This window comes from Panthera leo, chromosome B1, assembly GCF_018350215.1.
Source record: "Panthera leo isolate Ple1 chromosome B1, P.leo_Ple1_pat1.1, whole genome shotgun sequence".
Taxonomy (NCBI): Eukaryota; Metazoa; Chordata; class Mammalia; order Carnivora; family Felidae; genus Panthera; species Panthera leo.
Genome location: NC_056682.1, coordinates 172,399,469 through 172,414,268, shown reverse-complemented (window position 1 = coordinate 172,414,268; position 14,800 = coordinate 172,399,469). Strand labels below are relative to the sequence as shown.

Sequence of the window (14,800 nt, the reverse complement as noted above, 5' to 3'; positions counted from 1 at the left end):
ACAAACATTTTAGTTTGTGATTGTGCATTGAAATGCTCCAAAAGGGGGGATATAAGGTGCAGCTGTGAGTGGTATGATATTAAAACCAATTAACTAATAAGTACCAAGTGTTTAAAATAGTGGCTGGCACATAATTAGTGCTACAGTCGCTCCCACTTATCCGGGTTTCACTCTCCTCGGTCTCAGTTACCGGTGGTCTGGAGGGCAGATGATCCTCCTGATGAATCGCCAGAAGGTCAGAAGTAGCCTAAAACTGCATCACAAGGCCTAATTCATTCATCTCCCTTCATCTCATCAAGGAAGCATTTTATCATCTCACATCACCACAAGAAGAAAGGTGAGTACAGTAAGCTATTTCAAGAGAGGGACCACGTTCTTAGAACTTTTCTTATAGTATATTGTTATAATTGTTCTCTCAGGATTATTGTTAACCTCCTACTGTGCCTAGTTTATTAATTAAACTATGTGTAGAAAGAACATAGTGTACATAGAGTTCGGTACTATCCGTGGTTTCAGGCATTCACTGAGGGTCTCAGAACATGTCCCCCACAGACAAGGGGAGACTACTGAACCATTGTTAATACCCTCCCCAACTCCTATCCCAACATTTGACCCTTTTGGCAGTGATCATATGAGCTATGACTGCCCTAAAGCAACTGAAAAAATAGAGCAGATATATATATATATATATATATATATATATATATATATATATATATATATATCTTTTAGTATGAGTAAAGGAAGTCTCTCCCCAAATGCACATGGCTAGAAGTTAGACTTGGAAGTGGAAAATAATCACTTTGAGAACCCCACCCCATACGCTTCCTTAGAGCAAACCACTTCCTGTCCCAACATTTTCATGTAAGGGGAAAATAAACATTTAAAGACAGCTAGAAAGAATCAAGGCTCCATATAAGGATACAAACTGATGCCTGTCATTACCAGATGCCAAATCCCAGAAAGGACTATCTCTGAAACAAGTGTTTAAACTAAACAGAGCAAATTGTCAGTTGGGGGAGGGGAGGAGTGAAGGTTTTTTTAAGTCACTATTTTCTATTAAGCATTTCAGAGAGAGAGGGGAGAGACAGAGAAGGAGGCTCTGGTTTGTACTAAAAAGGAATTAAAATAAAAAGCAGACTCCAGTTCCCTGGGCAAACGAGCCCTTGTCTTAATCTCAGTTCTGTCACTGACAAGCTCTGTGATGTGAACTTGGGTGAAACCCTCAGCCTCCAGGGCTTCGGTTTTCCTCAGCTGTAAAATGGAGGAGTTAGCCAGATGATCTATAAGATTTCCTACAGCTCAGACATCCTATGACTTTACTAAATAAAATAGATGTTAGATGTTATATTCAGCAGGCAACAGAAGCCAAGTCTGGAAACTTAAGCAGGAAAAGGATATTTTACAAAGATATTATTGGTAGCTCACAGAATCAAAGGGAAGGCTAGAGAACCAGACTCAGAACCAAGGCAGTTTGATGGGAGTTCGGGGTGTGTTGGGGAGTTTAAAAGCAGGAATGACTCAACTCTGCTGCTGGAATGAATAAGCTCCAGTCATTTTTTTCTTGCCCGTACATCATTGCACCTATAAACCAAAGTCCTGATAAAGAAGGTCAAATTGGTCTAGCTCTGGCCACATGTCATCCGTTGGCTGATTAGCAAGAAACTTTGATTAACAGTCCTATCAAGACATTGTTCCATGGGTCAAAGGCAATTCCCTAAAAGGAAATTGGCATACGGTTATGAAAGAAATATAATGCCTACTGTGTGGCTCTTCATTACAGATGTGCCTGCTTTTGTAATATCACACACTGATACCACTCTTCTGTGTGAAAATAGATGTGCTATTTTTACAGTCCATCTGAAAATAGACATAATTTTGGAGAGAGATAATGATGCCGTGACAACTTTGTGAAGACCCATCATGAAAGTTTCGGCACTGAGACATGCTTAAAAGAATAGCCTTAGCACGCCTCAAGAGATTGTTCTGGGGGAAAAACCAAGCCTGTGTTTTATTTTTAAACACATCTCCCTGTACATCTCCTTGGAATTGAGGAGAAACATTCACAGAGGCACCTGACAGTTTTCTTCTTCTTCCTCTTCCATGCTTACAGAGCCGTGTTTGGATTCTGATGGTCAATTCCTCCCCCCTCCTTAAGAACCACTCAAATCATGATCCTGCTATACTAGCCACAAAAGTGGCTAGGTACAAAAGCATATTTTATATACTTCAGTCTAGGACTGAATCCACATATTGTTCCTGAGATCACAGGCAAATTGGTGAGCTTCTCAGGCCTCAGTTCCTTAGGGACAATGACACCTGTCTCCAGGAATCATTGTAAGGAAGAAGTGAGACTATCTGTGGCATGTGCCTGACATACAGAGGGGCTCAGTAAATTGTTCTTTATCCAAAAAATATGTATTAAGAACTTTCTGTAAGCCAAGTATCATGCCAGCTTCCAGGAATATTATGGTGAGCAGAATCAGTCTAGAAAGGGAGATAGACATTAATTGATAACCATGAAAATAATTGTAAAAAGCAGATATTGAAAGGGTTATGAGGGCTGAGAAAGTATATACTTGGGAAATTCCACCTCTCCAGAAAGATCATAAAAAAACTATCTTCAATGTTGCTTAAAGCCACCTTCTTGAAAAGCCTACCCTGCTTACCGCCAGCTGGAAATGATTCTACTGGCCTGTGAATTCTCAGCAGGAAGCGTGGAGCCTGTAGATGACATTTATCTTACCCTATCTTACCCTTGTGTCTAGCATTATAACTAGGAGTAGTGTATACTGTCTCCTCTACTAGAGTATAGATTCTTTGCAGGCAGACACCAGGCCATCCACATGTTTGAATGCTTCACAATATCTATTAAAGTCTATTATTTCAATAAATAAGTGAAATTAGCTTTCAGGAAGCTGCCACAATTTAACAGAATTTGAAGCTTAATTTATGCCTTTTGTAAGCCAAGTTCCCATTGATTTCCAAGTCATTTGTCTGAACATAATAGGCAATGTTCAAGGAAACAATAATTTGGCCTATTATAAATCATATAATATCTATCCCTCAAGGAGTGTGATATCCCTCAACTCCTGCTGAATAGTCCCAGACCTGAACTTGACCTATTAATCAAGTTTACAGGGACAATAAAAAGTGAGACTAGTAGAATTCCATTTTCCAAATCTTCAAAACCTAAATGCTATGATTAGAATCTCAGTTTGTGATCTAGAAAAAGAAAGGAGAGGAGAGGAGGAGAGAGGTGGGGAGGGGAGAAGAGGGGATGGGAGAGAGGGAGAGGATACCAAAAAACCCTCTGTATGCTGAATCATTCATTCCTGTTAGTTTGCTTAATATTAAACCTGACCCTGCCATTAAAATCTAGAAATCTTCTCAGAAAAGCAATTTTAACCATATAATGACGCCAGGAGATTAAATTCCACCTGAATTCTGGAAAGGTGTTTTTATATTTTTCAATGTTAAAAATCGTCTATATGTGCTCTTATTGTAATTAATAACTACTCTTGACATCAGTGATAGCTATAAATGATATGAACGCTGAAAGAATCAGAAGAAACATTTTGCTACTATGTTTCAATATTCAAGTTTCACTTAGTATTTCACTTAAAGTCATTTGATTTTGGTATCTTTGAATTTTTTAAAGCATCCTCAGTGCCAAAAGGAGACAAAATTTATAAATCCAAACAAATACATTAACAAACAACCCAGGCCCTCTTAAGTAATTTGCCAAATAGAAACAATCCCTCTGTATAGGAAACCCATCAAATCAGAATCTGCAATGTGGGCTAATGAGAGAAAGGATTTTCATCCTTGACCTTGGTTTTTGGTTCCTTTCAATATCAAAATCTTGAGGCCACTGTAGTTGTATAATGATAGATAAACAAGGAGAGGAAGCATTCCATTACTGTTTTTATGGGTGTCATCAGCTTGTTTTCCATGAATCTTGATGGCTTCCTGAAAAAACTCTGGTTTCTTTGATCTCGTGGGCCAAATGAATGCTCTTGAGCCAGTTTTCATCAGCCAGTGACCATTCCTACTGTTCCCATTGTGCATTCTCAGCTGGACCCATATATTTACTAGTTAACTCATTCCTGAAATAAAATTATGAGTATTCTTCAAAAGGGTTTAGTCCAAATGGTCCGGAGGAATTCAGAGGGATATTCTGAAGATAAAGAGAAAAAAAGACAAATATTATTCATGCAAGAATGTTATTATCTGAAAAGAATTAGTGGAGAATAATTTTTAAACCATTTATTAAAACTGTGTCTTAAAAAAAAAAAAAGAAAAAAAAAAAACTGTGTCTTATAAGGACACCAAAAATCTTCTCAATATCACTGATTAAGAGCTCTTTCTAATCCTGTGGTAGACAATGGAGCCTCCGTTATAAACCTAGGAAGACAGTGTGGCTAGTGGTAACAAACGTCTCAGCCTAGGACCCAGGAAACTAGGGTCTCCTTAAGCCTCTGTCACCACAGTATGTTTGGGTTATTGTCCTCTTCTATAAAATAAAGTGTAAGTGTTCACGCCAAGTTTCTTTTAAAGAAACACAGAAGTTGGGACTTAATATTCATTCAACAAATACTTATTGAACATGTATTATGTACTAGGCAGCATTTCCATTGAATGAGCTGTCTCTCCATTATGCTCCCTGAGTCCCCTGAATACCTGTATCATGTTATTGGCACTCAATCTGATTTCTCCACTGACTGCATGTTACTTTGACAATGAGCAGCAGAATTCTTGGCATACAGTAGGTGCTCAAAAAGTATTTGGTGAATGAAAGGGGATCTCTTCATATGAAAGGTTGAACATCCCAGAACGAGGACCAGGATGAGAGATATCAAGCATAATATTTCATTAAAGCAATCACATGATTACATTAAAGTCTACCTAGCAATTTCTAAGCCAACAGCAGACTCTGATTCCACTAAGACCCAAACACTAAGACCTGCTTCTCTCTAGTCCTGAACACAAATATATACTTGGCATTCAGTTTCCAGTTTGACATTTTGAGCCATTTACAGTCTATCCCTTCGGTTGCCTCTCTAGATCTGCACTCCACTTCTTTCCCACCCTCCAGTTACCCTTGAGGCCAGTCTATATGAACTACCTCAATCAAGCTCCATTGTCCTCTAGCTCTGATTGGGTTTGACCAATGGTAAGTACTAGCACATCGGGGAAAGAGAGAACAGCCAAACTGAGATATTTATTCTCTCTTCAGGGCAATTGCAGGCTGTTGTGTCACTTGGCCAAAAGTCACAGTCCTTATCAGGCAGCCCTCCCCATATATTGTGTGTGTGTGTGTGTGTGTGTGTGTGTATGTGTATGTCTGCACCTGTGCCTATCTTTCTGGGTTCCTTGCCCCTTTAGTCTTAGGGATAGTAGCAGTGCCCTACTGTTAACTAGTTTTAGGGTGCTACACTCTCTTTTTGGGTTTTCCCACATCTCGGCTTAATAGACCCTTTATTAAACTCACCTCAAATGATTCAGTTTGAGTATACTATTGGTTTCCTGCTAGAATCTTGACTAATTACCCAAGTGTCATAAAGAATAAATGATCTAGTAATGCACACGCGCACACACACACACACACACACACACACACATTGGACTATTACTCAACTATAAGGAGAATGAAATCTTGCCATTTGCAATGACATGGATGGACCTAGAGAGTAATAATTTGCTTATTATATTAAGCAAAGTAAGTCAGTAGAGAAAGACAAATACCCTATGATTTCACTCATATGTGAAATTTAAGGAACAAAGCAAACAAACACAGGGGAAAAAGAAAAGAGAGGAAAACCGAGAAACAGACTCTTAACTCTAGAGAACAAACATGGTTACCAAAGGGGAGGGGGAGGTGGGTTGGGGATGGTGAAATAAGTGATGGGGATTAAGGAGTGCATGTGTTATAATGAGCACAGGTGTTGTATGGAGGTGTTGAATCACTAAATTCTACACCTGAAACAAACAAACAAAGTCTAGATCATTTATTCTTATCACCACCAAGGACAATTAAAGGATACTAATAAATGCTAGGGTCTTTCCTCTTCCCTGTTATAATTTTTATATCCCCTACCACAGCTATCAATAGTGCCTTAACATAACAGCTACTTAGTAAATATTTGTTGAATAAATGAAAAATAATTCTAAGAGGGGTGCCTGGGTGGCTCAGTCAGTTTAGCGTCAGACTCTTGATCTCAGCTCAGGTCTTGATCTCAGGGTCGTGAGTTCAAGTCCGCATTGGATTCCATGCTGGATGTGGAGCCTACTTAAAAAATATACAGTGAAACCTTGGTTTGCGAGCATAATTCATTCCGGAAACATGTTTATAATGCAAAGCACTTGTATATCAAAGCAAATTTCAAGAACCATTGGCTCAGTAATCACGTGATGTTTGTTCAGCATCATTACTACTTGTATTACAAGACATCGCTCATTTTTCAAGCGTTTATCAAGTTAAAATTTATTAGAAATGTTTGCTTGTCTTGAGGAACACTCATAGACAAGTTATTTACAATCCAAGGTTTTACTGTATATACATTTGGAAGGCACTTCTGACCATAGTTTGGGATTCAAGCACATGAAAATCAATGTACATTAGATTTATTATCAGATCCTATATTGAGGGAAGTTTTTAATTTCAGTAATTGAGGATCAGTGGGTAGTCTGGCTTTATAAATTTACATTCTCTCTTTTCTCATGTTCTGACTAAAGAACGATTAGCCTCCTGGAATTATGTATGATCCAACCTTAGGAAACAGCCAAGGGATGAGCTGACATCTCAGGGGCACATGTTGTTTAATAGACTAAGAGATTAGTTTATTGGTCCTTCCTAGACCTTGGAGAAAATAGTGATTTTATTTCATGCCATCTAATTCATATGAAGTACTTTTGCAAGTTCATCACCTTCTGTCTCCTACACCCAGATAGAAATGAAGTTTGAGGTAAACTGCATCTCCTTGGATCTTTCATGTTTATAACGAATAAAGACAAATCATCAGTAAAGCCCAGTCTTCACTCACCGTGTATACTGATCTTGCAGATGCATCGTGGAAGTAACTTCTAGTTCTGGTATTGGAGGAAGCGCTTTCTTGACCGGAGTCAAGGGCAGTCTCTGCTTGGTCCCTATTTTTTAAGAAGGAAAGCTGTTCTGGTCTGTATGCAGTCAATAGCAATGCAAAAACAGATACAACATTTTCCAATGTACTAAGAGAACCATGCCCTCCATCTAGCAAGGATATTGGTAGTTTCCATCACTTGCTAGATTTCCTGTCTACAATTGTGACACCTTTAACCCATTTCTCTCAACTCTGTTTCTTTCATTTCTCCTCCCCACCCCCACTTCCTGAGCACAAGACCTGCAGCATAGTTAAAGGGGGAGCAAAGTAGAGAAAAACATTCTTAGCGTTCAATGCCAAGTAGAAAGAAAAAAACTTTAGTTGGAAACTGACTACAAACATTTCCTTCTTTGCATTTTGTTAAAACAGGTCCCTAAGAAGAATATCAAGGACATCTCTGATTTCAGGGACAATTTTAGCAAGAAGCCAAGTTACAAATCAGATGAATTCTAATCTGTCCTCCTTTTCTAGGACTATGTGACATCAAGTCCTTCTAATATTATCTTCAGCTGACTTCAAGGTAGGAGGTGAAATTTCAGACCCATGGCATATGGTCTTTCTTTCATTCCACTGGGATCTGGGGTCTTGCTTTTCTGGTTTTTATATTGAAACTTGAGTTTTACATAATACATGTAGTTTTTGCTTCACAGATGTCTCTTCTTTTTATACAAAGCCCTGGACATGAATGGAAATGAGGTGACCTATAATTTAAAGAGAAGTTTGAGCAGCTGCTTCTTAAGAAGACAAATCAAAAAGGAAGATTTAAGTGTAATCAAGAATATGATGCTTATCAAAGGAAATTTTTTTTAATTTTTTAAAATTTCCATATGCATCAAAAAAAAAAAAAAGAATATGATGCTTCTTATCCATGAAGATGATTAAACACTGGTATAGGTTACCGAAATAGAAATACTGTGAAACCATCTGTCAGAATTATACTCTTTTAATTAGAAAAAAATTTAATAAGACTTATTTTTGTATTTAATTTTCTGAATAAAAAATACAGTCACATGATTAAAATTTTATAAACTAGGGAGGGATATTAGGGATATTATTCCCCTTTACCCCATTTCCTACAGACAGCCACTTTCTACCACATCACATACATAATTCTTTCCCTTCTTTCCTTCCTCTGCCACAGGCAACCAAGGATTTTAGTTTTTTTGTAGATAGATAGATGATATAGATACATAGATACATAGATTTATATGTTTATATGTATGTATATGTTATTTTTATCTTTATGTAAATGATAGCATACTATACACATGTGTGTAGATTTAATGATCTATCTCAGAGATCTTTCCCCAAAAATCCTTCCACATTCTTTTTTACAACTTTCTGGTATTCCATAGTGTGGATGTATCATCAAAGCACCTTCCTGTCAGATTGTGTCTAATCTGGTATTGTAAACACACTAGCGATAAACATTGTATATATGTCATTTCTCTCCTATATTAGTAATCCATAGGAGAAATCCCTAGAAATAGAATTGCTGGCTCAAAGGGCTTGTACATTTGTAACTTTGATAGTTATTGCCAAATTACATATCACAGCAGTTGTAGCACATTAGCCTCTTGGTTTACCTTAGTAAAGTATAAGAGTGCAGGGCACCTACTGCCTCTGTCCACAGAGGGTGATGTCAAACTTCTGGATTTTTACCAATCTGGTAGATTAAAATGGCATTTCAGTGTAGCTTTAATTTTCATTTCCACCTGAATGTAAGCTCAACAGAGATCTTTGTTTGGTTCACTGCTGTGTCTCCTATACCCAGAAGGCCAACATTATTGGCACATAGTAGACATCAAAATAAAAAAATTAAAAAAAAAAAGTCTTTTGAAAGAATTTATTCTGAATGAGGCCAAACAACTTTTCATACATTTAAGAGCCATTTGTAGTTCCTTTTCTATAAACAGTCCATTTTTATCCTTTACTCATTTGCCTACTGGTTTATGGTCTTTTCTCCATTAATTATTAGAACTTCCTTATTTACCAGGAAAAATTGCTTATCGTATGTGATGAACTGCAAATAACTTTTCCCTAACGGTTTTTACTGTGTTCATTCTTGTAGTCAAATTTATCAGTCTTTTAACTGAATTTTGTGCCATGGATCGAAAGCACTACTTTGTGGTTATAAATGGATTCTACTGTTGTTTCTCCTATTACTTTTATGGTTTCATGTTTACATTAAAATTATTGATGCTTTTGAAATTTACCCTAGCAGTAGTGTGAACTCTGGATTAAGCACATTTTTTTTTTTCTCTAGATGATTATTCAGTTGTCACAACACCCTTCATTCAGTAGCCCTTCTCTTTCCTACTGATTAGATGTGCCCCTTTTATCATTTACTCAAGTCCTAAACTTTCTAATTTGTCATTAGATATTTTTCTCTACTTATGTACCAGTACCGTGGTGAAACAGATACTTCTCTTCTTTCTTATTCCATGTCAATTTTTTCTTGGCTGTTACTGACAGCCTATTTTTCATCAGGATATTAAAATGACCTTGTTTATGATTTAGGAAAAATTGGCATCTTTATATATTCATCTTCCAATTCAAGAATATAATAGACCATTTGTTGTTGTTCAAGTCATTTTTATGTCTCTCAGGAGCATTTTTCTGAGGTTTACTTTAGAAAGATCTTATATGTTTCTTTATATTAATTTTATTCCTATTTTATCTTTTTATGGTTGTTTTAAATGCGTAACTGGTTGTATTTACATATATGAATGCCATAGATTTTTTTGTATTTTGTATCCTATCCCTATTGAATTTTATTTTTAAAGAATGTTTTTAAGAGAAATCTGTTAAATTTTCCAGGTACACAAAGTGATCATTTTACCTTTCCAATTTGTTAACCAGGTATTTCTGTCTCTTACCTAATTGTGTTGGCCGGTACTTTGAGGATGGTGGTAGATAAAGTGAAAATATTGGACATTCTTGAAAATTTCTGACTTTAGCTAGGCATGCTTTTAGTGTTCTCCTAGTAAATATGATTCTGGGTTTTTGAGACAGATATATTTTATCATGTTAAGGAAGTACTTATTTATTTTATTTTGGGGAGTTTTATGAAGGATGGGCATTATTGTGTGTCAAATGCATTTTTTAGGATGTATGGAGATAACCAAACAAATTTTATGAGTGACATTAATAGATATCTCCTAATGGCGAACTGTTCCTGTATTCTTGGAATAAGCTCCTCTTTATCGCAGTAGAAGTGTTTATGTATGTATATATACATATATTTTTTTAAAACTGAGCTACTCGATTATTTTGCTAATATTTGTTTAGAATTTTTGCACAGAAATGAGAAAGGATGAAATATGGCCTTTTGTAGCAACGTGGATGGAACTGGAGAGTGTTATGTAAGTGAAATAAGTCAGACGGAGAAAGACAGATACCATATGTTTTCATTCTTATGTGGATCCTGAGCAACTCAACAGAAAACCATGGGGGAGGGGAAGGGGGAAAAAAAAGAGAGGGAGGGAGGCAAATCATAAGAGACTCTTAAAAACTGATAATAAAACTGGGGGTGGATGGGGGTGGGAGGGAGGGGAGGGTGGGTGATGGGCATTGAGGAGGGCACCTGTTGGGATGAGCACTGGGTGTTGTATGGAAACCAATTTGACAATAAATTTCATATTAAAAAAAAAAGAATTTTTGCACAGAAATACATAAGATTGCCCACTGATTTCATTTTAGACACAATCTTTCTTAGTTTTAAATATTACTAATGTTGGGATGCCTTAATGGCTCAGTTGGTTAAGCGTCCCACTCTTGATTTCGGCTCAGGTCATGATCTCACGGTTCATGAGTTCAAGCCCCGTGGCAAGCCCCGCAGTGCAGAGCCTGCTTGGGATTCTCTCTCTTTCATTCTCTCTCTGCCCCTCCCATGTGTGCTCTCTCCCTCTCTCTCAAAAGAAATAAACTTAAAAAAATAAAAAACATTTTAAAATAATAATAATAATGATAATAATAATAAATCTTACTATGTTTATTTCAAAATAGAATTAAGAAGCATCCTTCTTTTCTATGGTCAATAACAGTTTAAATACCATTGGAAATATCTATTTTTTAGAGATCAGTAAAATTCCCCTGTGAACTGCTCCTTCTGTTACTTTTTCAGGGATAACTGACAAATTTTCTATTTATTCTATGATAATTGTTTTGTTTAGATTTTCTATTTCTTCTGGTATCAGGTTTTGTAAATTTTTCTAGAAAATTATTGATCTTAATTAGAGACGTTAAAAAGTAGTAACTACTCTTTAAGGGACAGGAGTAGATGCCTTTTTTAAACCATTTCAACAGATATTAACAACCCTTCCATTCCTGTGGCAATGCTAAAATAACTGCCAAAGTTAGAATTCCTCCTTTAAAAAAAAATATATATATATATATACATATATATATGTGTATATATGTATATATATATATACACATATATATGTGTGTGTGTATATATATGTATACATATATACATATATACATATATACATATATATATATATATATATGTATATATATATATATTATTTGAGAGATAGAGGGCATGTGAGCAGGGGAGAGGGGCAGAGGGAGAGAGAGATAGAATCTTAAGCAGGCTCCACACTCAGTGCAGAGCCCAACGAGGGGCTCAATCCCATGACCCTGGGTTCATACCTGAAATCAAGAGGTGAATGTTCAACCAACTGAGCCACCCAGGTGTCCCTAGAATTCCTTCTTATAGAGTATTTAACCTTCTAAAAGGTAAGTGACAAGGCTTTCCTGACTGGTTAGGACAAAGGTGAGAAAATGAGACCAGTCTTTACCTAGACAGACACAAAACTCTCATTTCCTTGCTCTCTTCCTCAAAGGGCCATTGCACTTGACCCTGTTAGCATCCTTTATTTTTACCTTATTATCAATAAGAACAACCACATCTATGGGGCTAGTTCTATCATCCCCATTTGTCTCACACTGAATCTGTGATTTTTGTCTTTCTAAATATGTGCTTCTCAGAGGTGGGTGTGGTAGGCAGAACTCTAAGATAGTCCCTGAGATTCCCACCCCCTGGGGTAATGCTCCATTTAATCCCCTTCCCTTGAGTGTGGGCGGGACCATGAATGGGATGTAGGTTACGTTATATGGCAAAGATGAAATTTCTGCAGGTGTATTTAACATTCCAAATCAGTTGATTTTGAGTTATTCAAAAGGGAGACTATTCTGGGTGAGGCTGACCTAATGAAGTTAAAGCCCTTACAAAGGAGATGGGGCCTTCCCTGAGGTCAGAGAGGATCTCTTGTGAGGCTTAAAGAAGAAAACCACCATGCTGAACTATGGAAAGGGTCAGGTAGCAGAAGACTGCAGGTGGCCTCTAGGTCCTGAAGCAGCTTCTGGTAAACAGCCAGTAAGAAGCCAGAGCCATTAGTAAACAACCTCAAAGCAAAGCAAAACAAAACAAAACAAAACAAAAAACATCAAAAAAATTACTTCTGCCAACAACCTAAATGAGCTTAGAAGTAGAGACTCCAGATGACAATACAGGCTCCTCTCATCTTGATTTTAGCCTTGTGAGACCCTGAGATCCAGCAAAGCTGTGCCCACATCTCTGACCCACAGAAAATGAAATAATAAAGGTGTGTTCTTTTAAGCCACTAAATTTGTGGTCATTTGTCACACAACAAGAGAAAATTAGTAAAATGATCAACAGAACCTTGGCCTGAAAATCACCAGAACCTGGATTTAAAATGAAGGTTCTAGGGGCACCTGGGTGGCTCAGTTGGTTGAGCATCTGACTCTTGGTTTCGGCTCAGGTCAGGTCATGAGTTTGAGCCGCACATCAAAATAAATAAATAAACTTAAAAAAAAGTTTTTTAAAAAATAAAATGCAGTTAATAGAACTCTGTCCCAAATCTACTGAATTACAATCTCCCTTCAAAATGGTCCAGGAGCCTGAAATTTTACAGACATCCAAATTAATTCTGATGCACATTAAGACTTCAGAATGAACTTGCCATGCAGATAATTGCTTAGACAATCTTTGACAAAGCATCTGATACTATTCAGAAGTTGAGATTTGGAGACAGTTCTTTTTAAAGTTAAAATATCAAAAGAACCTATTCATGAAATTAACTAATTACCAAAGAAAATTAACAGAGCTCTTTTGGTTAGAAAGCCAAACTATTCATCATTTGCTGATTCATTTGGTTTGCTGATGTTGTATAATACGGTGTAACCGTAATTTACTACAGAATGCTATTATCTGTCAAAATGATAGCTAGTTGCAAATAACTCTCTAGTGGTACATTATATTCTGTTTCTCCTAGTACCCAAGGACATGTAACTTATATGCTAATAGGAAAACTTCTGAAAAATTGATAAAAAAGCAAAAAGGTAGAATATATGTCATTTTAATGCCTTCTTCAGAATAGCTAAGATGGGTGGGATATTTTTCTAGTTCTACACTGGGAAATAGAGTTTCTTTCAAACAAAATTAATTCACTAACACTAGTTAAGGCAGCAGAAGCAGTCAGGAATATCTTAAAACTTCACAGAAGTCTATTCATGAATTTGTCAAAGGTCTGAACCAAACATGTCTTTGACTTTTTTCAGGAACCTCAGAATGGGTTTTGGCCTTCCTGAATCTAGTGAACAAAATGGATTTCCAGTGGTAGAAACTTGGATTAAAAATAAAACTCCTGAGGCGCCTGGGTGGCTCAGTCGGTTGAGCATCCGACTTCGGCTCAGGTCAGGATCTCGCGGTCCGTGAGTTCGAGCCCCGCGTCGGGCTCTGGGCTGATGGCTCGGAGCTTGGAGCCTGCTTCCGATTCTGTGTCTCCCTCTCTCTCTGCCCCTCCCCCGTTCATGCTCTGTCTCTCTCTGTCCCAAAAATAAATAAACGTTAAAAAAAAAAAATTAAAAAAAAAAAAAAATAAAACTCCATGCCTTGTGTTCTTGAATAAACCCTTCTCACACTGGCCATGACAATGTCCACATTGTCTCTGATATTTTTCTTTTTCTCCTTCTTTTTTTTTTTTTTTTAGATTTCTATCACTTTTCAGAAGTGCTTTATATCTATGACATCTGGTTTGTAACTTCAATTCATCCTTCCAAAGTAATATTTGATTCCCACTGAGTAACAGAAACTTGCAAGGTGTTTTCTTCTCTTTGTTCCTGATGATTTTCATGTCAAAGACAAGGTACTTCTCCCACAGCACAGGTACCTCTAAAACTTCCTCATCCTAGCCACGATCTCTTCGCTGCTTAGAGGATTTGTCCCATCAATTTTTTATATTCATATTTCCAAAGCTACCGGTTCAGCTATCCTTGGTTATGAAATTGGAAAGACAAAATAGCTAAAACCAAAACAAAACGAGGAATAGTAAACAGGACTAGGTATCCGTACCATATATGATTCTGTGACCTCTATTTCCCCAATAGTGAATTTATCCAATTTTGTTGTAATTGCTTATTTGTCTGTCTCCTTGTGTGCAAAGACTGTATTTAATGCAGTTATATTCCCGAGAACCAACCTTGCAGTGTGACACATAATAGGTAAAAATATGTGTCGAATGACTGAAAGAATGTCATCTAACTTCTTTGTGCCTCATTTTTCTTAATAAAAGTGCATGGGTACGAGCTGTACAAGAAGTCAATTCTGGGGTGCCTCCTAGGAACTT

The 14,800-nt window shown here is 37.0% G+C and overlaps 1 protein-coding gene across 4 annotated transcripts in view; it reads right to left on the bottom strand.

Moving 5' to 3' along the window:
- Window positions 1-3,349: 3,349 nt before the first annotated feature.
- TMEM156 (transmembrane protein 156) overlaps window positions 3,350-14,800 on the bottom strand; it is a 51,990-nt gene continuing 40,539 nt past the window's right edge. For all 4 annotated transcript variants that reach the window (XM_042936605.1, XM_042936607.1, XM_042936606.1 and 1 more), the window contains 2 exons: window positions 7,047-7,149; window positions 3,350-4,180 (listed from right to left, as the gene is read on the bottom strand). In XM_042936605.1, the coding sequence (XP_042792539.1) occupies window positions 4,121-4,180; window positions 7,047-7,149 (163 nt within the window). In that variant the 3' untranslated portion in view covers window positions 3,350-4,120. The remainder of the gene's footprint in view (window positions 4,181-7,046; window positions 7,150-14,800) is intronic.